Raw genomic sequence first — 27,892 nt, 5'->3', positions numbered from 1 at the left:
CAATGCATGCTAGTAGGCATGTTGGACGACAACAGTGTTGACAGCAGAGGTTGATTGTCTCCCCCAAGAGAACAGTGATTGTCAAATGAAGCTTCTTGAAGCAATAAAGCTTTGCAGCCAATTGATTCAAAGATTCATGGTAGTTGATTTGGTCTTATGATAGACACTTTTAATACAATGAGGACAGCTGCGACATATAGTCCAGAGCGGCTTATCTATGAGCAAATAACGTTTTCGTGTCAAATTTGGTGGGTGGCGGCTTATAGTCAGGTGCGCTTTATAGTACGAAAATTATGGTACCAAATTGTTTTGTCCATGACTGTATAATGAATGCAATAAAAAGAGAAAACATCCAAGGGGTGAATACGTATGATAGGCATTGTACATACATTTTACCAGGTGTAAAATAAGTATTTTATTTCCCCGCTTTTTATAATCCTTATGTTACACGATTAAATTTCACTGCCAGATTTAAACCTAGCAATGTGATTTATCTTACAGTATATATATGAATATCATTGAGTGGTATTCTATTCCCCTGCTGCTTTCATCAGATTATTTAGGTTGATATTTTACTGAAAGGTACTGAATGTCTTGGGGGCTTTTTAGTACGGGAAAAAAGATGGAAGAAAGCAAGGAAAAATAAAGGAAAAGGAGCTAATGGTGAGCGATAGAGTAAGCCGTTCGTGTTGATAAACCAAGGAAGACTAATCTATGAGACGGTGCTCATCTTGACTGGCACGGTTCGAGATGCTACATCCAAGGTCCCCGCAGTCCGACAGCAGCCTCCTGATCTATATTTCAAAGCAGATACTAGAAGAAAATTATTTAATGAGATTCCAGCTTCCTTTTTGGCGAAGGAAGAATCTCTTTGTGGAACTAATTGAATGTGGCATCTCAAGTACCAGGGAGCTCTTTAGGTGCTGTGCCACAGTTCAGGGGATCTGCTGAAATAGAAGCTTGAATGCTGTTGAAGTTTTAGTGGCACAGGTCTGTTTGGGATGCATGATGCACTAGGCAATGTCCATTTCTTTGTCAACAACTAAAGATTCATGATCACATTGTTTTGGACGTCTTTATTGAGTCAATTTGATAGATTTAGTAGTCTGTGTCAGATCATTAGTGATGCAAAGTGCATATTTGTGGGGATGTTGGTTTTACTTGGCCTCTCAGGCAGAATGAAGGCAATGCTTTAATGACAGATAGGTCGTCTCTATTTACGGATATGGAAATGGCCCGAGACATATGCAGTTAGACGGACTTGGCATTTGCTGAAATGATGAACTGGATCCATCACTACATACAGGCATGCATGGATGAACTCTAATACACGGACGTCAATGCACACGTTGACATTTAAATATTGAAATGTATCACCAGTTCTTTGTTTGGGTTCAGCTTTTCTGTTTTCACAATTTCTCCATCATGTATGTTTCGATTTCAGTGGAGCTTTTTCATATTTCCCAAGACCTGAGTGAGTGCACACTAATACCACACATATTCTGAATGGAGCCGTTTGATTGGGACTTCACTGCAAGCCTCACACATTCATTCATGTCTGTATCAAGACGACTGCACAGTTATTAGATAATCAGAAGTTTTTCGGCCTTGAAATAAAAGGTTTCAAAGTGTAAACTGGATATTCAACTGTAAAATGTCAGTCTAATAGAATTATGTATAACAATATTTTGGCCGGGTTCTTCTGCTCCAAGGGCTGATGCATATAGAATAGAATATAAGAATGTACCTAGTGTTTACACGACCGTTCAAAAGTTTGGGGTTTAAGCGACCCCAAACTTTTGAGCGGTTATATGGCGGAAAACACAAACAAGACTGAAAAAGCCGTTTCTGCTCTTGCACTCGTCTTTAAAAGAAACTGCTGTATTTTAAACCAAAACAACTGTTGTGTTTGATAGAACAATATGTCTGTATGCTGCCATAGCAGATTTATGGCACATTAAGCCCCCAAACTATTTTTGATTTATCCGTTTTACCCCCGTTTACAGATGTCACGCAACCGCTTTTGTTTCAACCCAGCCATAAAACGAAGGTAATTAATTATATTTATTATTCAAAATGACTGTCATTTTTAGCATAGAATCATTAATTGATGTCTAATATTTCGTTCAAAAAAACTGACTTTAAAAAATTATTCACTCACATATTTTAAACTTATAAACAAATTACGTCACAATAAAAAAATGTCGTCTGTAAAAAAGTCACGGATATCTACCTCATAACAATCGCTTAATTGTATTTTTTTGTTACGGTCGCATTTTCTCCGATATGCTCCTTGATGTCTGCGATTTCTGCATCGCGACCCTTGTTATCTTACCATGTTTCGCCCATAAAATTCCCAAAAAATCCAGCCATTCACAGCTGTGTCTTGAAACTCAGTGATACATGCTACATGGAGTTTTTGGAACGAAAAAAGGTAAGTACAGATAATATCTCGTTAAAGTCGTGGCGTCTGTAATTCTGCTGTCGCGTGCTCTCACCTTCAGATAGGGTTTTGCTGTTTAAAAAAAAATATATATTTTTTTTTAAAAATGCCCTCCTGTTCAAAATTTTTCTTCCTCCAGAAAATTGAGATTTTAAGCTTTCCAATGATGTATCACACATGCATATCGGACAATTTTGAAAGTTGGGCAAATTGGGGGTCTCAGACCGGAACTTCAAGTCACCTGAGTGTTTTCCGCCATATATAAGAGAGAATAGAATACCAAAAAAACCTATCAAATTTCATTGTGATCTATCCGTGAATCGTAGCAATTTTAAGTCAACCGTTAATTATTGTAATTTATCTGCCCTGAGACAAATTTTTTTTTTTTAAATCTATCTCAGAGGATCATTGCTGCCTAGCGTATGCCTCGTAAATTTCATTATGATCCATCCATGAATAACAAAGGAGTAGCAATTTGAGTTGGTGTCCACACCAAGATGAAGAAGAACACTAAGCACAAAGTGAGTGAAATTTTAAGACGTCACTCTAGGCGGTCTTAAAAAAAGTATTCTTGTGAGATTTGATTGGGGATTTTAAAACCATATCACATCGTTTTTCTTTCCAAACTAATGTTTTTCGGTCACCCTCTGTTGGATTAAAAAGTCCATGAGCAGAACAATGTCTGTAGTACAAAATTTAGAATCATTAGACAGGCAGTGAGAAGGATGGGTCCTGCATTTAGGTGAGCACAGTGACATTGAAGACTGAGTGTTGGAAGCAGGCAGCAAGAGCCGCAGAAGCCCACTGGATGCCCAGCTGCAAAACTGCCCTCGGGGCCTGCAAGGACTGTGGAATGTGGCTGATGTGAGTGTGTGTATTTGGGCTGCAGATAGCAAAGGCCTCGGGGATGCAGCTGTTAGCAGCGATGGGTGTGCTCATGTGTATCCACATGTACTTATTAAAAGCAAGCAAACAGATGTGTCATTTATTGAAATGCTCAAGTGTTATGCCTGTATTTTGTTCTGCCCGCACTGTCAATGATTGTCCAATAAAAAGAAATAACATTGGGACTTAATTTAGGCTAACTCTTTTTCATCTGGAATGTGCAGCAGAAACTGATTTGGGCAAATAACCTCCCTCCAAGACTGGTCACATTTGCACTCAACTGAGAGGAGCTTTGTCAGGAGGAAATGACAGAAAGTGTTTGTTCCTAAGGTTTCCCAGGCACTTTTCGGCAAAGGGTCGCTTAAAGTGCATCATGGTGTTGAGGCACCACTCCCTCGCCCCCTCCCTTCTTCCCTTCTCCTTTTCCCGCCACTTGAATCCCCATTGGTCCTATTTCTTTTCCGCCAGCCAATGCTGCCCAACGTGTCTGCGAGAAGTGATCTCAGTGGCTGCGCTTGGGGTGTGTGAGGTCAAAGCTGTGCTCATTTCACACTGTGTCCTTTTGGAATTCATCCAGCAGCAACCCTCTACTGCTCACACATTGAAGAGAGGAGGGGAGAAAAAGGGAGACGAACACAAAAGAGACAGAAAAGTCCCCAGTCTTCAGTGTGTTTTGATTTCCCACCTTTTGGAATGGGGAATGTTTAGCTCTCGTTTATAATTCATGTTGAGCGCTCTTCGTTGAGCTTTTGCTCCAAAGTATGTGCATACACTTTTAACCAAACAAGGCTTCTTATCCGCAACAATAATGGCTGAGGACTGTGAAGATGTTCCCTCATGTCATGTAAGGGAACGACATAATAAAATGCTCAGATATATCAGAATTTAAATGTTACATATGCGTCGAGGAGACTGATGGTATACTGTAATTTGTGATGTATAATATGCACTCATGTTTTTTGTTTTGTTTTTAATGTATTTTTTTTTTTTACCTTGGGAGCTTCCCAGGTGAGCGCTTGAAAGATTATTTTCTGGCACCGATTCCGAAACAAGTCTGCTGGGGCCAGAATCTTGATCTAACTAGATGCGAAGAAAACAAAGCTATCTTGAATTCAATGTCAACTCAAACAGATTGCAGGGTTTTAATAGAATACACACAACAAACTCCAGTTGGAATTTTGTATGAATTTGCTGTCATGAATACAAAGCTTTCATTGCAAGTGAAGTCACAACAGCCACAAATAAAATATCATTTTGCTCAAAATAATTGGATCTTTAAGTAAGTCTGCCCTGACAAAAAAAGTATGATTCTTTTCCATCAAGCGATGAGCGTAAACGCTGATGGTGATTTGGTGATGGTGTTGCTGGACATTGAAGAAAATAATCCCCGCTTATAATAAAAAGAAATGAAAATGATTGTGGGGGAGTTACCATTGAGCGGTGATTAACCTCAAATGAGTGCACCTTTTCTGGTTTTCTGGGCCAAATGAATTACAACGGATATTTTTGTAGACAAATAATTTTCTTTCACCTTGTACACAGGGGAAAAGAATGTCTGCTGCGCATAGTTTTTTCTGTATTGTCAAAAACTGTACTTTGTTTTTTATTTAAGCTAAATACAAGGCGTTGTCAGTGAGAGGAAACCCTTAAGAAGCCAAAAAACATGAACACTGGCAAGTAATTTTGTTGTTTTGCCGTTTTTCCCAAAACTGTGGTAATTACTGCAAGTGGTTTTGTACTTCGATAACCTATCTACACTACAAAGACTGAGCTCCCACCTCGAACTTTTAGGTCCCGCATACACTCCCAACCCATTATGGCTGAGTTATGCTTTTGCGACAGACCTACGCTGTCAAGGCAGACCCGATTTACGACCCTCCTCCACCTTAGCCTGACGTGCACCTCCATAGAATCCTAACTGGGCGTTACATCAACGTGTGGTGACGTGACGAAAATTGACTGTGATTGGTCAGCTCAGACTGTTGTTTCCGGTTCAGCGCGAAATCGCCGCCATTTACAAACATTTTTGCGTTACACTCAAAAATAGACCATGCCGACGAGAGGATCATTGAAGAGGTTCCCAAGTACGACCACCTGTACAATGCTTCATCAAGGCATTATTAAGTTTGCCAAATGGCAAGCAATTCAAGAAAGGAGAATGCATAAAATATGGGGGCTGGAGGTCAGCGAATGCATAAAAAAATGGAAGAACCTCCGAGACAAATATGTGTGTGTTCGGAACCGAATGGCCACACGATGAAGTGACCCAGATGGCCAATAACCGCCAGCTTTTTTATAAATCACTTTATGTCATATTTTTGGTTGTTGCACCTTATCATTTATTTTGTACATATGTTTAATTTGAGTATGTTAATTATTTACGTTTTATACTTCAAGTATATAAAGAATAAAGCGCAGTTTTGGTGTCAAAAGAGTTGTTTTATTGTTTAATTTTCAACAGACAGTTTAAACACCTGATACATAATCACTGATTGAGAGTGCCTCGGTGTTTATCATCAAGGATTCCAACGAAGTTTGGGAAGTTCCATAGCCGGCAGAATTCTGCTATGGCTTTTCACTGGCTGGTTGTAGGACATGACAAAAAAAATCAGACAAAACGCTGGACAACGCAGCTTGCTGGCTTCCACCCGATGCTAGAATTTGTAATGTGACTGCCAGTCTCTGTGCGGCATCAACAGTCTTCTGCGTTGCCTGCACCTCAACATTTGATTGATAAACATTTGTTGTTCAGTTTTGATGAGTTAATGATCCATATTCAAGTGTTCCATCTCCATTGCCATTGTTGTCTAACCGGAAGAAAACTCAAGGAATTCAACAAGAGTCCCCCAAAACCGCACAAACAAAACGCAACACCCCTTTAGTGGCTTGGCGGTAAATTACAGAGCAACGCGTTCCCTTGCCGCAGAACTATCGAATGCTCATTGACGCCGTAGGGTCTACATCGTCGCTACGCCGTCACCGCAATGCAGAAGCATAACTCAGGCTTTACCCCGCACTTACCTGCAGTGATGTTAAACTTTGGCTGCAGTCTCTTTCTTCTGATTGGTTGAATCTTCTTCGCAAACTAACCAAATAGTGCATTACTGTCTATTAAGTGAGCATTGAATCATTGAATGAGCGCCTCTGTGGCAGACGACCGTATGCTAACCAGTGCTGAAACTAAAGCCTGAGTTATGCTCCTGCGTTGCGGTGACGGCAAAGCGACTACGGTGTCAATGAGCATTCGATAGTTCTGTGGCAAGAGAACGCGTTGCTCTGTAATTCACCGCCAAGCCACTAGAGGGGTGTGGCGTTGTGTTTGTACGGTTTTGGGGCACACATATCGACTTCCTCTAGTTTTCTTCCAGTTACACAATGCCAAAGGAGAAAAAAAAATAAACAGTGCAAGATGAAACGCTTGAATGTGGATCTTCACGAATTGTTTGCCATTTTGCAATCTTTATAATGTCTTGACGAGACATTGTAGAGGTTGTCGTACTTGCGGACCTCTGTGATGGTACTCTCTCGTCGGCTTGGTCCATTTTTTCGTGTAGCACAGCAATGCTTGAAAATGGTGGTGATTTCGCACTGAACCGAAAACAACAGTCTGAGCGGACCAATCGCAGTCCACTTGCGTCACGTCTCCGCGCATTGACGCGACGCGAAGTCCGAAAATTGAGGAGATGCACGTCAGGCTACGGTGAACGGTCGTAAATCGGGTCTGTCTTGGCGGTGTAGGTCTGCCGCAGAAGCATAACTCAGACTTAAGCCAGGCAGTCGGCTAAAGCCGTTAGGCGTCGGCTTCAGGAGTGTGTTTCCAAAAAGTCTTGTATGTGGCGTGACCCATAGTGTGTTTCCACCTTTACATGTAATTTCTACGGCGGAGCGTACGGTAGATATGGATTTTTTTTTACGAGAGGGAAGGTAAACTTTGCCAACACAGGTATACTTGTTGCTGGAGCCATACCTACAATTCGATAAAAATACGTATGAAAACTTAAGTAAAATGTTTAAATGTCTGATGACTGAAATGATTGGACAGCCTGGAATGCCAATCTTATGCCTCATCAATTGGACTACCTGATTGTTTTTCCATATGTATGTCAGTCATTTACTCTAGGAGCAGTGTCAGAAAAGGAACCGTTTTACAAAAAGCGCTTTCAACACAACAAAGAAGGTGTGTCTATTTTAAATCCTTGAGGTTTTGGGAGCACGATCAATTGACCTTAGTGACTTTAGATGATAAAAAACAATTTTAACTTGGTTTTAAAAAGTGCATGTAGCCTTTAAATACAGACATCATGATACTACAGTATTTGCCTCAAGGAGGCAGACGGACGTCTTAAACAGGCTGCAAAGAAGGCTCCAGGTTGTCCAAAGTCTTCTATAAAGCCTCAGTAATCCTGTTGTTTTTACTCTCTACATGATGACATTTGTCATTCTTGTCAGGGAAGAATGCAGCAGAATTATGTGTGAAGGCACGGCAGGTGGGGTCACACAAGTCGGACAGAAAAAAACCCCTTCCGATCAACACATGTTGTACTCCTTCCAAAGGACGAGCTGAAGGACGTGTTTGTGAAACTACCTGCGTAGCCTACTTTGATGCATGCACTCACTCGATACATCATTTTAATGTAACGGTACACCACACAAGAGCTTACGAATTTAAAGTTGTGTGTTGGATATTTTATGCCAGCATTAAAAGCTTAACCAGTCAATATCTACAAAATTCACAGCATGAGGCATTAACAACTAGATGATCTAGTGATCGAGACATCTGTTTAAATTTTTTTTCCAGCAATGTCAGAGGACTTCACTCAAAACATTACGGTTTGTTTTGCTGTATGTTGTGTCCAATGACTTGATGGCGTTAACTGCCTGTCAGTCAATCACTGGATTACAAAAACAGCTTTCTTTTAAGCTGTCTATGTTTTATTCAATTTTGTAAGTAATTTGTTTCTTTTGTTCAGGTCAGCAAACTTTTTTCTGACTCTTACTGTCGGAATATTAGTGTAATTAAAGTTTTAAAAGAATGGACTAACACACATCAGGATTGGAGCCCCTGCTATAAAGTGAAAATACCAGTACCCAAAACCCATTCAAATTTAAAAGTATATAAAGCATGTTTACATGGTCAAATAGGGTGACCGTATTAATTAAAATAAATGTTATATTTTGATTCAGCACATTAAAATGGTTCAAACTCAGTTGACAAATCTTTTGGCAGTAAATTTGTTGTCAATGTTGTCCATTCATGCAGCACCTGCATATCCTCTATCGACCATAACGGTGTGTATTTGTGTCATATTATTCATGGACCCCCCCCCCCCCACACACACACACACACACGCATACACACACACACACCAACACCCACACACACAAATGCATTGGCCCCCTGAGACTGGAAGAAAGAAAGGAGGGTGTCGAAATGAATGTACTGTAGATGCACTGTATTTCCTCAGCTGTTTGAGCAACTAGTCAGCCGCTGTAGTGTTAACGACTGAAATTGAATGACTTATTTTTTATGTGCATACATTGACCTGGCATATGTCACTGCGACAATAAGCTGCTGTCCCAGTGGCTCAGGCTGTGCATTTCAAATGGAATCTCAGGATCTCCACTGCGTCTATTACCGCACAACCGACCTTTGTACTATACGACCTGACTGCCCTCCCTTTTTCCCGATATCACTTGATCTCGCTCTCTGCCTTTATAAATCAATAGAATTGGATAGATTGATGCAGTAACATGTTTTCCCTCCTACCGTGTTCCAGGCAGGCTGGGAGAAAATACAGGAATTGCACTAATGCTTCCTAGTCTTGCAGAAAAAAACAAGCAGGAGTGTGCCCCAGCACACTAACAGGCTGAAGTTGGGCATGCCCTCAACTGACTAACTTGGAACTTACGGGTACAAAAAGGCCACAATTAATTAATCAGCTCTGATAGAAAGAATCAAAAATCGGGCTCCGAAAATGGAAACCACGCAGAAAAAGATTTGAGAGCTCAATGTAAAAATGATGAGGAAGACAAGTGAACCGCTTCTCTTTATGCTGTCCAGTTTTATGCTTTTCAAACAGAAAAAAATGTTTTTAACTAAACCTTTAAAATTATATCAAATTAGTGATGGAGCATTTCCTGTTTGTACCTTATTTTGTCACATTTTACCTGACACAAATTAAATCGATTAATTCCACTTGCACATTTGTTCTGTCTGTTCTTGTTTTTTTGTATGGTTGCATATGAAGAAAATAAATTTGAAAAAAAAAATTAAATTAAAAAAAAAATCCACTGGCACAAGTACCGCAGACTCGCTGGTCCTTCGCAGCGACACCCCAGCGGGATTAGAGTTCACAATGCACCCGTGCACTGCAGTCTACTTCGGGGCTGGAATGCCGTAAGCGATGCTCCAATGCCAGTGCCTCCAATACACTTTTTTTGTATGGTCCAAAAATGGCACCATAGATGCGGGTCCACTGTGTTTTATTTAGTAGTTTTGTGTTTCGATCTGCCCTTAAATTAAACGAGCAAGACTCGTGAACAACAATTGTGTCTTTATCTGGCCTTAAATTAAACAAGTATGAGTCACCAACAGTAAAGGCTTATTTATGCTTCTGCGTTCCGGTGACAGCGGAGTGATGGTGTAGACCAGTGGTGTCCAAACTATTCCACATAGGGCCGCAGTGGGTGCTGGATTTCATTCCTACAAAACAAGATGACATCTTTTCAACAATCTGGTGTCTTACAAGTGTAATCAGTTGATTGCAGTCAGGTGCTGCTTGCTTTAGCACAAACATCATTGGTTAAACTGTCTGTGCTCGATTGGTAAGAACAAAAACCAGGACCCACAGCGGCCCTTGCGGACAGGTTTGGACACCCATGGTGTAGACCCTACACCATTACTGTGCATTCGAGGTTCTGCGTCAAGGGGACGCGTTGCTCTGGAATTCACCGCCATGCCACTAGAGGGGTGTGGCTTTATTTTTGTATGGTTTTGAGTAGAGCTGGGAATCTTTGGGCACCTAACGATTCGATTACGATTACGATTCAGATGGTCCGATTCGATTCTAAAACGATTATTGATGCACCCCCCCCCCCCCTTTTTTTTTTTTTTTTTTTTTTTTAATATTTTGTACATTTGTTCCAAAATTGTTCAAAAATACTCTCAGGCTAAACCAAACTACTATTTCAGTATCAAGTTAACATATAGCAGTAAACAAATATACAAAATTAACAGTAAATAAAAAACTCCAGTCCCCATTCTGTATCAGCAGCTTTAAACTACATTCAATTAATTTAATGTTGTGAATCAACCGTTAAAGTTGTTAAAATTGCTCCCGTTAATCCATAATTTCCCTTTTGTCAACTTTCGACATGTGAAAGTTTCAAAACTATTTTAAAGATAGATTCAAGTCAATATTTTACCGATTTAGGAGTATTTTAGATAAAAAGTTAATTAGGTTTGCTTGGAAGGTTCGCTACAACAGCCTTGCAGATAAGTGTACTGCTTTAAGATGGCGGCCGTTTACTATGTCTGCATCTAGCTTTTTGTAGATGTGCTGCAAACGCTACCGCTACCGTAGTGCATCTAGTCTTATATAAATGATATCTACCGTAACATTATGTGGATGACGTACTTTTGTAGCAGCTTCAGGTATGTTGTTGTGTTTTTGTTTTATCTCGTGGCATGAGTTGAGCTAGAGCCGTGAGTTGAGCATTGGCATTACCCGAGGGGCCGGGTAATGAGAAGCATGATGTTTAGCTACTCTTGCTCCGTTGCTCATTGACCGCGCGGCGCGCTGAGTGTGTTGTACTTCCGCTTTACTTGGCATATTTCAATAATCGGAATTTGGATGTTTGTGAATCGTTCTCGAATCTTCCACGGCCGAATCGCGAATAATCTAAGAATCGGAAATTTTGCACACCTCTAGTTTTGAGTGACTCTTGTCGAATTCCTTTTTTTTCCTCCGGTAATTGACAGCAATGGCAACGGATGTGGAACGTGTGTATTTGCAGCTGCAGCTAATCAATATTGAACAACAAATTTTGTTAATACAAAATGTTGAAGCGTAGACGAGCCAGAAGACATTTGCGAAAGTTTGAAAACGGCAGTGGTGTTGTGCTGAACCGGAAACAACGTTCTGAGCGGACCAATCATAGTCCTACAATGTTCACGTCACACGCGTTGACGTGACGGGTAGTCAGAATTCTTTGGATGTGCACGTCAGGCTACGGAATAGGGTCGTAAATCGGGTCTGCATTAATGGTGTAGGTCTGCCATCACCGCTGTGCAGAAGCATAAATTAGCCTTAAGTCCACACTGCCCTTTACCAGCAAATTCCTAATTTACAGTAGGGTGCCCTCTACTGGTTAATAATCCTGCAAACAACTAATTAGCTCTTATACAGTAAAATTAAAAATCCGACTTGAGGATCGATAATGCCCATGCCACATAACTACCAAGATTCAAGAAAATCAGTTCAGAAATGACGGAGGAGTAGGACTTCAAAGTTAGACAAGAACAACAAAAACAACAACAACCTGAAAAACAACAATAACTTGCGTGGCGATTTGACAGGCAAGCAGTTTGAATACCAACCTACTTTGTGTTTGAGAGACTCTGAGTGCATTTTGCTTTAAAGAGCATACGACAGGAGAAAAAAAGTCTTAAATAGCATTATTATGTGAATTAGAATCATATTTTGAGACGATTCGACTATATACAACAATTTAGCAAAGCGCAGATGACGAGAAATTAGTCTTTTAATCTGCCGGTTATCCTCGCCTACCATTATAGGGCTTTAGCGTCCCCAACAGGTGGATGACGTCAGCGGGAGACTGGGCTCATCGGTTTTACTATTCAGCCCATTGAGGGGGAATTATTCAGGACGAGGAAAACGCGATGAAGAGAGCCGCAAAATGTCATTGTTTCAGTCTCTCTACTCCAATATTTTTACAGGATATTCTTTTTATCCAAGTATTTTCCCCAATTGCTAAATAAATGGCATGGTCATGACAAATAACAGTCTTGTGCCAAATGGATGATGAAACAATAAAAATGCACTTATTCAGGACGACATGGCAAAATTACTCCATAATGGTCAAAACTGTCGACTTCACCTTTACTGTCGCACCTCCCGAACGATATTTTATGACACCTAAATCGGACATTTGTCATTTCCCTTCCCCGGCTTCTGAGATTGTAAACAAACCAAGAGGGGTGACAGCTAGCCGACATGCTAACCCGAACCGAGTGATGTTTCAAAGTCTTCGAAGCGGAAAATCACACATAACTAGCCTGGATTATTTGACATGACAACTGGGTTGTCGATTGTCTTTGTGGATCGGCAAACCGCCCGGCGGAGAGCAATTTTACAGTTCGTTCCCCGGAGGAGGGCGGCTGCAGTTGTTGTGCAGCTCACATGCAGCTAATGTGCATGGGGAGAGCTTTTTACTGGTATATGCCTGTCAATGATCAAACATAAGTAGTCCTTTATTTAAAGAGAGTTTGTAGTGTTTACTTTGTAATTTCTGTATTCGTATTTGACATAATACAAAACAAGATGTTTACTCACTTCCTCATAAGTCCAATGGTCCCACAGTAGTAGGGCTTGTTTTGGCCAATATCCACGGTGATTGGGAACCTTTTGAAACTCCAAAAAGGCGCACACGCCTCTCCCTCATAAAGCAAGATTTTTCTGCAGCCGTTTGGCTGGTGTGATGCGAAAAATAAACGTATTAATCCGCAAAATCAGCTGAAACCTTAGTCCTCATACACAACAGGACGGCTGTTTAGTGAAGAGGACGCCTTCACCAGTACACGTCACAGCGCCCTCCTCCTCAATGCAAGACCGAAGCCGAATGTTTTTTGAATCCCGCGAAGCGCGGGATTCAAAAAACTAAATAAATATAGTGATCGCTTCCACACACATCCAAGCGGTCCATATCATTCAGGAGCATAAAATACCGCGTGTATTATGAAATAAACATGCTTTTTCGTGTCACATGCACTTTAATGTGTACTCCTTCGATTTAGAAATATATTTTTCTGTGTTGTACCTGTCCCAACATTTTCATCTAAAAAAATGTTTTTCCCCAGATCCATCAAAGGATCCCTACTTTCTTTTCTGTTTTTCTCCCCCGTCTACAATTGTTTGAGCCCCATGTCATACACTTTATTTTCCTCAGTCTTCTGTTTAGCATCTTCCCTTAGCAAGTAGACAAATTTCATCTGCCTGACTTGTATGCCAGTGCCATTCCTGCAGTGCATCCTGCTGTCTCATTGGCCAAGATGCTCCATCTCTCCCCCAGCCTGCTTTGGTGATGCATCTCAGCCTTCATGATAGGCACGTCAGCTGGTTAAGCTGGTTGACTGGCTGCTTGTAAGGGTGCAATAGTGTCTGTTTGCATTCCCGCGTATATGTTTGGTATTACTCCACAAGAGCTTGCTCATTGGGTGACTGCATATTTCCTGATAGACAGTGAATTTTCATTGTATGAAGGTAGTATGAAGGTGGCACGTCTACATTTCGAAGCAAACCAGTAATTCAACACGTTACGTAAAAATTAGTCCCTGCACTTTTGCACAATTGTTATTATCTCATTCTATTCAATTGACGGCAGTAGAAGTCCAATCTATTCAGACTGGGAGTTCAAATGGATCAGATGGCTGGTGAATTTAACTGCAAGCCAATGAGTTAGCGTTGTCTTCATACAACGTTGGAATCCATAGTAGAGCAGTCTTAGACTTTGTTATTGTGTGACCCATCTATGTGGAAAACATAATAGTGGTAAAAATACATCTCAGGCACTGACTGAAAGAGTTAAATATCTAAATGTCATACAAATTTCTGATTTAAATTTCCTCTAAGCCTGGTTACATGCAGACAAAAGTATGACAAAGCTGGACAAACGCCTCAGGGATTGGTCAATGTCTGGTTCAGTACAGACCGAGCTAATACTATCTGACAGTCAGGCAACTAACATAATAGTGTTGCGAAAGGCTGGAGGCGTTCTCTCTTGTGTTCCCTACATCTGTTGTCAAGCCTCACTTTGTGACACATTCCCATAATTAACCATTCATCAATCCTTTGAAAAATGAGTGAGTACCCACCTATAGCCCATCTTAAACAAGTGCGACACGTAGTTGTTCCATTAGGAGTCTGGAGAGACCCCTCCAGATGAACAGTTGCATCCGTTATCAATTCCTATAGGTCTCATTTCCAGAGACCTCAGTAAAGTCTCTGTCTTGTCTAAAAACATTTGAGCAGTCAATGTTTGGTGTTTGTAGCTGCACTGACAATAAGTCTGTACCGTGACTCTGCATGATCAATTCCTCATTATGAGAAGCATGAAAGAGCAAAAAAAACACCTTTCTGCATTAACTGCTCTCCATAGCAGTTGGACTTTGTGTCAGGCTGCATTGGCTCAACCAATAAAAGCATGTGAGCTCTGTAATGCATAGTTTACATCAGCGTGTAATGATATATTAGAGGTATTAACAGTTTCTTTCAAACGCTTGACACGTCTGCAATTACACCTTCTCAAGCCCAGTTGCAATTAGCCTGCTATTTCATGACAGCTGCATATTTAATGTCATGCGCCTATCCCTCACTCTGTTCCCCCTTCCTGTGCTTTGACTTCTCTTGTTGTAATGCATTTCATACCCTACTGAGGCCACTTGTACTTGTACAGGTAAAGCAGTGACTACCTTGGCGGAATTTTCGTTTCTTCCTATTTCTGAGTGTGAGGTAGGAATAAAGGAGAGGCAGGACTGTTTTCAGGACCTTCGGCGCCAGGAATGTCGCCTTTGCTTGAGAGAGGAAACATTTCTCAAGGTCTCTGTGAAAAAGTTTGCCTTGTCCAGATGAAGCCCTCCCCCGTTACCTCCTTCCACCACCTGGAGCAGATGCTCTGAGAATGGAAATTGCCTGCATAATTGTGCATTTACATGATCCCTGCATCTAATATCTGCCACAAACAGAATTCCAAAAGCAACAGCTGAAGTAAGGATAGCAGTTGTAGCTGTTGGATAGAGTCAGAGCGTAAGCATATCTGACAATGGTTTTGGTTTCTAAATGCCACAGGTGCGCAGCAAGGGATGGAAGTCCAAACATTGATTTCACAGTCCGCCGCCACCATGTCGTATAGCTAGAAAAAATGTTTCTCCATGGCGTGCATTCAGTAAGGCTGCGAAGGACCCTTTGGGGGCATGAATATGTAGATGAATATCTAGGGAGAGTCAGGAAGCCATTCATAGCACAGACCCAAACTTGTTCCATTAGGCAGGGGAAAGGACTGGATGGAGCGAGGGTGAGAGTCAAAGTGAGGGAAGGGTATGGAAAGAAGAAAGCGGAATGCTCCAGAGGACAGTTAATGATGGCCTCTTTTCTCATGAAGTGCTTTTTCTTGTTACCAGTGGCTCGCTGTCTTGCTTTCTGTTGATGTTATTTACGTCGAGTAGACATGGGACTCACTTATAACTGCCTGACTGGCTATTTGAATAAGAACACAGTTACATTAGGGCCAATGATGAAGTGTTGGAAGCTGAAATGAAAGAGAGCTAATCCATTAGCATAGATTGTCTGACTGGTCCGTGTGCGTGATTGTGAGTTCATATTATATGTGAGTAAATGCTCTAGGCTTCCAGGGATCCATCAGTCTCCCGTCTAGACCCTAGCTAAGGGAAGGTCAGCCTGATGGATACATCCTGACATGCACACAGCCTGTGAAGTCAGCTGTGTGTCCGCATGTTTGTTCTTGTGTGTGTGCGTATGTGTGTGTGTGTGCTGGCGGGCCAGCCAGGCCCAGGCACGGTTCAGCAGAACGGGGGCGGAGAGGCGGGTTTGAAGGGATAGTCTGGCCTTCTATGCCCTAGTTTGAAGGGGTTAGAAAGGGGGTTTAGCTGGCACAGGGGTTCTACGGCGGGAGGGTGTGTGTAGGGGGTTGCTGGACTGACTGTGGAGATGGGAGAAGGGTTTAAGAAAGGCTCTATTCATGAGCGGTGCCATCTCTGACTCCCCCAGGAACTTAATGTTATCAATGACCGAGTCAGCTGGGAGGATGTGAGCATTTGTATCTTTTCCATACACTCTTTCTTTTGGGAGGCCCAGTGCCTGGATGTCAACATTTTATTTATTTTATTTATTTATTTATCTTTTTGTTTTGAAACACATTGATATTCGAACACTCCAACCAGAGGTTTGCACAAACTAGGCGCTGCATTTGGCTTATTTCTACACCAAAGGTGCTATGTAATGCCATCTGGAGATGACTTTAAAGTGGTGCAGATTACATGATGATGAATCATCTGTGTCAGCAAAATGTCAATTTTTTTCAACTTTTGGAGCAAAGCATTCAATATTGGTTCTTGCTAGGGGAAAAGAACACTGACAGACAATGTTGTGTTGGCTTACACAAGGTAAGTATAACACCATAACCATAACCAAGGCTTCATGTGCATTTTTATGTTACTTTAAAAGGTATCAAAATGCCCTCAACTGAAGTTCAATTTGTTTTCTTTGGCACCAAACAAGAACAGTCTAAATCAAACAGACACTGCATGAATTATTAATCTGTTGTAGCCATTTAGAAAAGAGGGAAAAGGTCTATTGGTCTCCATCAGCAGGTGAGATGGCCACGTTGCACTGGCAGATGTCGATTTATACATTTGTGGTCTGATATTACGAGCAACAATGCTTTTCTACTCTCTTGTTTTTCTGCATCCCTGAAATCTCTGGTTCTGTCTTGTTCTCTCTGTTTTTACGCATTGCTGAACTTGAAGAGCTTCCGGCTTGAGTGGGCACATGCAGCGTAGCCATATGAACTATCAGAGCTGTGCATTAGTGTATAACTCAGAATTGTTCTGCCTAAAATGGATCCAAGCAATTTCGTCAACATAGCGTTTCTTACCAGCTCACACATATATGCTTGAAACCCGAATATATTTACTGTACCTGCAATCAAGCATCTTACCAAAGCTGAAGCATTAATCACTTCTTAATCTTCTATGAGTTTTTGATAGCTTGCTTCTTTGCCTTTAACATCAAACATAATACTACGACTGTCACATCACAGTAGAGGACCGGGTTGGACACTCTTGGCCTAAATGTTGCTCGTTACGGTTCCGTTAGCAAATACAGGCGTTTTTAAACACCTGATTGAAACCTCTGTTCTTTTCTAGAAATAATTTAGGGTAAAGTATAATTTAAATAATCTTTAGGAGGTTGAATAATTTTGCCTGTGTGGAAATCATAAAAGGGTGTTTGTTGGTGTATTACAAAAATATTGTTGTAATTTAGGTTGAATTTGACAACTGCCCATCTCAATTTGATCTTATCGTCATTAATATAAAATATAAATGTCAGACTTGCTACAATACTAAACTACAGTGGGGGTTGAATAATTTTGAACACAACTAACTCTAATGGAGCCAATATAATACAGACTGAAGCTCAGTTTGTGCTCGAGAGAATAATTTATACATCAGCTGCCATTGACGGCAATTGATGTGAAATCCATTTGAACTGGGAGGCTCGCAGTTAATGATCACAGGGGTGGAGGCTTTTTCACAACACGTAATAATTGCTTCCACATTCTCGATTTTAAATCAAATGAGTATCATCAGATAAAAACACCTCTTTTCCCTTTTATTAATGTGCAGTTTTGTCATAAGATGATGCGTTTCATCCAGGAATACAGTAGGGCTACAACTAATGATTATTTTCATAATCAATTAATCGGGGGATTAATTAAACGATGAATCAATTAATCGGATGAATGCCACTTTTTTCAATTTCCTTCACAATTTACCTTGAAGTTGTTTTAGGCATGTTGTAAGTAACAATGAAGACAAAATGAATGACTATTTCCGTCAAAAATAATATTTTATCACAGCTTCCTGAATTAACTGTAGTCTACAGCTGTATCGATTATCAACTTCGTTGGCAACTAATTTATTAATTGATTTTAATCGATTTAATAGATTAGTTATCGCAGCCTTATTAAGCTAGCTTAGACAGTAAGATGTCCCAAAATTGGCAAAAATGTGAATTGTTGTTTTCCCCCCAAAAAAGCACATTTTTGTTCATATCCTACTTTGACTTAACAAAAATATAATGAAGAAATCTGATAATATTTCCACAATTAAGAAGATATATGTAGGTTATAATTTAAAGAATTTAGACAAGTGTAAGGTGAAGAAGGTGCTAAACCACAGGTGTAAAACCGATTCCAGAAAGGGCCAAGTGGGTGCAGGTTTGCCTTCCAACCAATGAAGAGGACACCTTTTCACCAATTAGATCTTTTACATGTGTAATCAGTTAAACTTTGTCAGGCGCTGCTTGTTTCAGCAGGAAGTTCATTGTTTAAACTCTCTGCGTTGTATCGGTTGGAAAAAAATCCAGCACCCACTTGGCCCTTTCGGTTTGACACCTGTGTCCTAAACGATTAATTGGTTATCAAAATAGTTGTCGAATAATTTGCTAATCGATTAGTTGTCAATTAATCAATTAATTGTTGCACCTCTAGAATACAGTATTACCCAGTTTTTTTGGACAGCTGACTTCTCATACTCTGAGTTTTCTCTTCAGTCACTTGCCGTCTCTCGACAAGCTCACATTGAGTGTGAAAAAAAGCTTTTTGCATGGCTGGTGCTCCTGTCACACTTACAGTATGTGTGTGACTAATATAGTTGTCAGTCACGGAAGAGGTCTATGATGACTGCAACAGTTCAATCTAATGTGATCACATTTAATATAATGAGAAAAAAGTCATCACCCACTTCAGATGGTTGTTGGTGTTTTTTTTCCAATTACAATTTAAAACTTATTTACTGCCATTGACAGCGACAGTGATAGCGACTGAGTTAACAAATGTTTATTATTCTTCCCACAGGGCTCCTGAAATCATCTTGGGTTTGCCATTCTGTGAGGCGATAGACATGTGGTCCCTGGGCTGCGTAATAGCTGAGCTCTTCTTGGGATGGCCACTGTATCCCGGCGCCTCGGAATATGATCAGGTATTGGACACTCAACTGACATGCTTGTAGACATTTCATAAGCATTCATTCCTGTGTGCTTGACAATGGGATTTATTTATTTTTGGGAGGGATAGGCCTCCGTAATCCCACAGTAGCCCCTTACGAGGCTTGCACAGCGCCGCCTGTTTGTAGCAACATATGCCATAGTGCCACTTGTCCAATTAGCGGGCCCCTGCGCTCCAAAGCGAGACATCACTGAATTCCCTCAATCAGAATCTTTGGCGAGACCATGACAGAGTTCTGCTTCAATGCCAAACAATCTTGTCAGATTCAACACTTTCTTGGCAGAATGTTGTCTCATTTGTAAATCATTGGTGCTTTTGAACTGTTGCTTAGATTCTTGGAATGTTTCCTAAATGTTCTTTTTTTGATCTTCAAAACTCTAGAAAGAGCATCCTTAAAATGTTACTCTTTTTTTTCCTGTCTTGAAGATTAGATACATCTCACAGACCCAGGGACTGCCTGCAGAATATCTGTTGAGTGCTGGGACAAAGACCACCAGGTTCTTCAACAGAGACCCTGACTCCACATATCCTCTTTGGAGACTGAAGGTACAGTACACCTGAAATGATGAAATTATGAACAAAACCACACAGGTTACCTTTTTCAACCGAATTTACATTGTTTTACTGTGTGCCCCCCCCCCCCCCCCCCAAAACAAAAAACAAAACAAAAAAAAACACAGAATTTAGTATTTGAGACTCTGTCAGTACAGGTGATAAGCAAGTCTGAGGACCGCAAAATCCTTTTACAGACTATCTGAAAGATTTTTAATAAAGTTTAATTAAAGTGTAGAGTATATCTCAACCCTCCCTAAAGCACTCTTTCAGATTTTTGTCCATTGGATGTCTGGCTTTGCCATTAATGCAAAAATGGATGGATAAATATATATATAAACTTGCAGGATGAGAAAAGGCCATATTGGGGCCTTAAGCCTTCGCTTGTCCTAAAAACTTGCTCTGAATTTAACTTTTTTATTTTTTTAAATAATTATTTTCTCATTACTTAAGTTTTGTCCAATTTTTAGGTCTGTGGATTTTTTTCTGAGTCAGTAATTGGGGTGTTAAAGTTAAAATTCTTCCTGGTACTTACAGTACATTACCACACACATAATGTTATTAATATTAGTTCAGTTCAAAGTTTGAACTGTCTCTTTTGTCTATCTGTTTTACGTAATACATATGTTTGTGTTAATATAAAAAAAATGCATGCATGCATGTTGTCGAACACTCATCACTCATGGTGTCTCTTCTAATAGATACATAATATTTACATATTCACCATGAACAGTCCTTTGTACTCTGCAAGTCTTATAACAGTAATTACTTTAGCTCACCTTTATTTCACAATGTGAAATAAATTCATTGTCCTTTATTTTATTTTATTTTTTAAATATACTGTATATAAATTAATTAATTCAAGAATATTTTACCATGTTTTACTTCTAACACAGCCCACTTTCAAACATACTGTGTGCACATGAATGAAAGCAACCTGAATAGATGAGTCATCTCCAATCTGACAAATTCTGTGCATTTGCATGCATTCACCTCAATAATAGGATGTTATATGTGTGCTTGCATGTGACCCAAGGGTTGCTCAGCGGGCAAGCGGAGTCCTGCTGTCCATCAGCAACAAGAGTCTATAATGAGTCACATATAAATAGTGCAGGTCTGGAGGGGAAGCGTGTTAAGGGTTTGAAAGGAACATCTGCTTTATTTCTCTTAGACTCCTGAGGACCATGAGGGAGAAACAGGGATCAAGTCTAAGGAGGCGCGCAAGTACATTTTCAACTGCTTGGATGATATGGCCCAGGTATATTGTTTTACTATTACACAGCACGTTTAATAGACAGGACATCTCAACTATTACTAATGAAATATCCTGCATTTACATAACCACACTAGGGCTGTGTGAGTTATATGATTGATGTGATTGTTTGCAAAAAAGTTGAGATTGATTTCGGTGATCAGCTTAAACCGATACGCATGGTGGAAATGCAGCCTGACTGCAATTCAAATAGTCCAATGCTGATGATCTCCAACCCGTTTATTACCATTCCTTTGCAGTAAACTGCAAAAGTAAAAACACATTATTAGAAAATCACGCATATTGTGCAATAAGTCAGTCTTCATTCGTTTTTAAAATCCCAATAGCTTAATGCTAAAACACAATTGAAGACAATTTTTGACGTACTAATGAAAACTACCATTGTTTGTTCCATTTGATTTGTTATTATTGTTTTTGTCCGTCTATAATGTTTTCTGTTTTAAATATTCACCATGAGAAGTGTTTGCGGGTGGCATTTCAAAGTATCAAGTGCTGCTAATTTCAGCAGCTCATCCGGGAGGGACTTGAGAGTCTAGCCACTGCTCCTCTGCATCTGATTAGGATGCCTTCTGGGCGCCTTCCTGGTGAGGTGTGCTGGGCTTGTCACACTGTTTGGGGGCTCCAGGCTAACCTAGAAAACGCTGGAAATAGAAAAGGTTTCCATGCTGGCCTGGGAATGCTCCATGGTCTTCATAAAAGACCTGGTTGAAGTGGCTAGGGAAAGGGAAGTCTGGGCTTCCATGCTTAAGCTGCTGCCCCCATAACCTGACCTCGGATAGGTGAATGAAGATGGATGGAAGTACGCCTAATATTACGTATTTATTTCATATAGTTTTAAAACTATATAAAATAGTAATAATAATCGACATCGAATGATACCAGTGGTGGGATGAGATTGCCTAGCCATGCCACGCTTGATATCTGTTGTGAACGGCAAGCCGTTGAGGCGGATCCAAATCACAGACCAAGAAACAGAAATAGTGAATGTTTGTATTTAATAAGTACAACAAAGGGAGCACGCCAAAATTGCGAGTATACCAATTTACAACTAAGGGAGCACGCCAAAAAACGCGAGTATGAAAAGGTACAACTAAAAGCGCACGCTCAAAGACGCGAAGAGTACAAAATTCTAACTACAAGATCCAAAAGAACATAAAAGTAAAAATGATCAAACCAGGACACGATCGTAGAAACGTCGGGAAGGTCGAAGGATGATGCACACACAGCGGTAAGCAAGGCAAGTAACACGCAAACAAGCAATAGTCCGACACTCGCAGACTGTGGCCGGAGTCCTTAAATAATGAGCGCTCCAAATGCGCCACAGGTGTGTTGCAACGGCCCCGCCCATCCAGCTGAATCAGATGCTGGAATGAAAAAAGAACTGAGAAGGCATACAGATATGACAATATCCTGACTTGACTTAAGCAGTTTGATTCAATTCGCCTCACCTTGGCATGAACAGAACTGGGTTGCGTTTCCCCTAAAAGTCATATGCTGTAAAATGTTTGAAATCCTAATCCAAAAGAGACCATAATTATGAAGAGGGAAATGGAAAAAGAAAAACATATCTTTTATTGTGTTCTTCCTGTTACCAAAATTCCTTAATTATCATCAGTTTAAATCTGTTTTGAAAATATTAAAGAACAGGAAGGATCTTGCAATAAATTTAGAAAGTCCATTGCGGCCATTAACCAGACTTTTTACAATGTCACTTTCCCTTACGGTTTGTGTCCTCGGTGGGAAACTTCACATGTAGCCATGACATTTTGATAGGACATGCGTAACACTGAGACGACAATGAGTATTTGTTTGCTTTGCTGGGCCAAATTCTGCTTCTCCTACCAGACCCAACAAAAGGAATGGAAAGTTACAATCATTCTCCTAGGCCCCTTTGCCTCACCAAGAGTCCCATCTGATCACGATCCTACTTGATTCTACCTCTGATAACAACAAAGCTGGTGTACTATTTGCTTTGTATTTTGCTCATCTTGATGAACAACCAGCTGCGGGCTCTGGAAATTGTCCATGTGGGTACATGCAGGTACATAAATGATAGCGACAATTACGGCTGTCCGGTAGGGCCCACGGCTGCTTTCTAGCCCTGTTTGGAATAACATGCTCTCTGCTAGTGCATGATTTGATCACTGCCTGGGCTTGTTGAATTTACAGTTGCCATGCAAACACGCATACATGCGGCACATAGTTCAATGAAAACAACCTGCACGGGTGTCAGTATCCCATGGGTCATCTCTGTCTTGTACGCAATGAGCTCCATCACTTGTCTTCCCTTCCCTGTTGTGGCCTGAGTCGGCTTACAAGGAAAACATAGAGGAGCTCAAGCTGAACAAGCGTGTTGTGGGAGAAAACTGCTTACATTGCCCATCTTTCTATGCTCCCGTATAAACAAGTCAGTATTGTGGACATCTGTCCCTACGTGTATTATGGATGACATAGCTATAGGCCCTGAAAGACAAGAGGACTGTGGATGCCAGAAAAATAATGAACCTTCTTTCTGTTGTGAGGCAAGTAGTGAGGCATTAGTTTCAAGTAGATCTAATTTGAGTAAATCTGAAACTATCTAACTGAAGTCAACTGGAAGACTGATATAGTGTAGATTGAAGCAAGGGCGTAGAATAGCTTACCGTACGTAACACGTCACCTTTGGCAATAATATTCATGACGATAGCAACTGTTGCTAGAGAGGGTTAAACTCGCGCTTGTTCCTCATGCTAGACACATGTAAATAGTGTACGAACAAGATGTCAAGATGAGCTAAAATTTCCCTAGTGCCAAATTCACTGGTAAAGATGTGGAGGAACATACAAATGTTCAGTTAAAGAGATGGCGTGAGGGTAGTGGGCTGAAAAGACGGGAAAAAGAGCCAACCTGATCCAGAAGTAGCTTTTTATCGACACCTTTTTCTCGTGTGTTTTTTTACTAACATTGCCTTGCGCCACTGACAACGACATTCTCCTGTTTCAACAATCTATCCTTTGCCAACATATGCCCTGTCTTTCTTATGTATTATATCCTCAGATTATCTTACGTCTCTGACCGTTCTTTCGGGTAATTTATATTGCTATTTTTGTGTAGCGATCGCAAATGCTAGTCTGTGACAGCCAACGACAGCCACTTTTAATTTTTTCATTAATCACAAATCTTAATTTGATTATTTTATTTACACTTCCCCCTTACTAAAGTTGTTTCTTTACAACAGAAAAGGTAACAACAGTGACAGTCAGATACCATTTAAATCTTTTTCAGGTCATTTATTGTCAGACAGAAGCAGCTAGGCAAAACGCCATACTAAAAAATAAGTAAAAATATCAAAATGGCTTACCTCTTCGGGGCAGGCACTGGCAGGCAATAGATCAGCATTGTCATCTGTAGGTCTGTGGCCCCCAACAAAATGTTGACTGCATATGAAGGTGAATGGCTTCACCTTGCTGGCGTTAAACTGGTCTTTTGGACGTTCGCACAAATTGATCCTTTGTTCACTTTTTTCTCCCTGATTTTTGGCTTTGGGAAACGTATAAAGATAACATCCTTCATATGTCGTAAACTCTAGAGTTGTTTCTAAAACTTCCATAGCAGCAGTGTTTACTCGGCATGTTCTTTTTTGAAAGATTACGGCAGAAAACAAGCAGTACTAGCATGGGTTGTATGCGAGTGTGCTACTATGTTGACCCCCTTCCGGTTTACCATGGCGATGTCACGCAACCTTGCGGTCTAAAAATAGCATTTGTGTGGTACACTATTGTGTCGGGATGCTAGGGACACATCCCTTCCAATTTTCAGCCACTACTATGCAGTCACTACCTCTGCTGTCTGTTGTGTATGGTCCATGTTATTGTCACACAAAGGGTTAAATGTGGGTCTCTGTTAGAACTTCCGCCGCTAACCTCAGTATTTTTTCCTGATTGGGTTGGGATTGGGTTTTCACTTAACCCACATGTGATTGGCTGTCCCCGCAGTCACTCCATCTTGCTCAAAAAAGCCAGCACGGTTGCTTCGGAAGCTACATGCAAGTTGCAAATTGCAACCTGCTATCTTGAGCTTTCACACTGGACTTTGGATTTTTGTCACTGGTGCTCCAAACAAAAGGCCACTCCGTCTGACTTTTCTATAAACGTGTCATTAGCGACAAAAATTAAAAATCCGGTGTGAATGTACCTTTTGTAATGCCATTTACATTTTTGTTTTTGGTTCCCATGCACGCACAAGCTATATAGGATTTGTAGATGTTAATCAAAAGATTTTAAGATTTCAAGAGTCAAAGTATGTAAAGGTTTTTTCAAGTAAGATGCTCAATACTGAGACAGCTAGATGGCCTAAAATTTATATTTAAAAAATGTAAAAGTTATTTTCATATTTTCATTTGTGTAGAAAACAGCAACTACAGCATTTAAAAACAAATCAATTACATTCATGGTTGAAAAAAAAAAAAATACTGTATATATAAACACAAACTTTCAGGACTGCTGCTTTAGAGCAGTTTTGTGTCCCTCTCAACCTCAAAATCAAACCTACGTCCTTGGATCAAAGGGTCGCCAAAGAAGTAAGCGATAAAATACTAATAGATCAAGAGGATAATTTATTAAATAGCACATTTTTCTGTAATTAATTTCAGTTGATCTCGATTCATCACAATTATCCAATAAATTAGCTGAACCTTGCAACTTGAATAAACTCTTGGATGTCATGTAGTTTAAGCAAGTTTTTTTTATTCATTAAAAAAAAAATTTTTTTTAATAAAAAAACATTTATGTCTCACGCTAGGTGTGTATTCTTGACCATACATTTTCTTTCAAGAGCGGATCATAAACAGGATCTCACATTGCTCCTTGAATACTGTAGCTCTTACAGTTTTTCATCTATAGGGCGACAGTGCTTCGCCATGTGTTCTAACTTAGAGGTAAAGTAATTGTCAAACTTCAGAGGTGGTTCTACGAATGCCCAAATTACTCTGATTTCCCCGACAAGACATTGACTAAAGTTTTTAACGTAAAAACCTTTTGCCCCACAGTCTCCTTATTCTTGAATTGTATGACTGCTGGCAAACATTCTGTAATGTGCATTACTGACTCACTTATTTACAGTGGAACAGAAACCTCGCACATATCGACTGTTCGACATGTATAGCTCTCAATGTCACAAGACTCACAACATTTTTCTATTGATTTTCTTGAAGACAAATGGTGGGACTTTGGCTGGCATTTGCATTTTCTCTATTTCGGTGCTGTCTTGTCCTCTGTTTTGCTATCCCTTATTGGCAGATTAACTGGTGCTGGAAAGCTGTATACAGGTCAGCATCCTGCTGGCTTTGCAACACATCACCTAAGGTGTTTTGCGCTCCATCTGCCACCCCTGTCTTCACTCCAGAGTGGCATGTCAGTGCTCCTTAAAATACAGATGTGGATCCATCCAACAGATGTTCACACGCAAGGCCAACAGTACTCACCCTTATGGCCATATTTCTATCAAGGAGACCTTTGTGCCTCATTAGGAATGGGATGGCTGGCAGTGATCATTCTAGGGGTGTGACAAAATATCGAAATGGTGATATATCGTGGTACTTTGTATCCCAAACGGTTATCGATATGCTCCTGTCAAGAATCGAGATATCGTTTTAATAAAGGTGTCAATTTAATTTAAACATTTTTTTTAAAAAACGTTGCCATTGACGGTGCTCTACGCCCAATCCATTTAGTCTGGGAGCGTTCATTCATTCAAAACCAGAGCATTCACAGTCATTCGGTCCGATTTTCGGGGCATTTACAGGTCACTTGCTTTTCATTTTAGGGCATTCACAGGTCAATTTCCTGTTGAGTTTGAGTCACGGTCTATTCATTTGGGTGATTCCCACGTCACTTCCTGTTCTGCAATGCAAAATAAACAGCAAGTGGCCCATAAAATACCCCAAAATCAACAGGAAGTACAATCAACAGGTAAATGACCTTAAATGACCCAAAATTACTCATTGCCTGGCATTGGCTGCCACTGACGGCCATGTACGTTCAATCCGTTTGAAGTAGGAGGGTCGCAGCAAATGAACATTCGTTCATCGCTGCCATCCCTCCCACTTCAAACGGATTGGACGTCTACTAGTGATAAACTCATTCCAATTCACAGCAGAAGCTTGTTTTTCTGTTCATTAGTTTTTTGTAGAATATCCTAGAAGGATTTCCTGACCAATGTATCGAAAATCATTGTATCGCTATATCGTCAGATCATCGTTATTGTGAGCTTTGTATCAGAAATCGTATCGTAACCTGAGGTACCAAGAGGTTCCCACTCCTAGATCATTCACTGCCAAAATGGACAGACAGTTAGTGGCAGTGAATGTGTGTACGTAAATGATTTTAAAGAATTACAAACTGTGTTTTCTACCATTCCCCAAAGTCACTTCCCACACCAGCTATGGACAATGTGATTATTCCCCGCCCGCAGATTACTCTTTATCACTTCAGAGAGGTGTGGTCACAGACTATGAATAACATGCATGGCGAAAAAGAATGGCATCAGATTTGCGGTGTTGACTGGCAGCACATCTGATAGCCCCTCAGCAGGCCTGCAGATAAGCGCTCGCACCTTTATGAAAGCGGACCTGTTCCTCTGCATGTTGCAGCAAACAAGACTGCCTGTCTGCTCCCTGTTGTCCTCACACTGCCTGACAATCTTGTTGGTTTAAACAA

At 40.5% G+C, this 27,892-nt stretch overlaps 1 protein-coding gene across 5 annotated transcripts in view; it reads left to right on the top strand.

Annotated features, from left to right (window-relative positions):
- The window catches only part of hipk2 (homeodomain interacting protein kinase 2), a 106,102-nt gene that overhangs the window by 54,256 nt on the left and 23,954 nt on the right, over positions 1-27,892 (top strand). For all 5 annotated transcript variants that reach the window (XM_057835599.1, XM_057835598.1, XM_057835596.1 and 2 more), the window contains exons 3-5: positions 19,223-19,346; positions 19,799-19,918; positions 21,096-21,182. In XM_057835599.1, coding sequence (XP_057691582.1) covers positions 19,223-19,346; positions 19,799-19,918; positions 21,096-21,182 — 331 coding nt within the window. The remainder of the gene's footprint in view (positions 1-19,222; positions 19,347-19,798; positions 19,919-21,095; positions 21,183-27,892) is intronic.

Source organism: Corythoichthys intestinalis, chromosome 5 (assembly GCF_030265065.1).
Source record: "Corythoichthys intestinalis isolate RoL2023-P3 chromosome 5, ASM3026506v1, whole genome shotgun sequence".
NCBI classification, from domain to species: domain Eukaryota; kingdom Metazoa; phylum Chordata; class Actinopteri; order Syngnathiformes; family Syngnathidae; genus Corythoichthys; species Corythoichthys intestinalis.
This window is presented reverse-complemented; position numbering and strand designations above follow the sequence as displayed.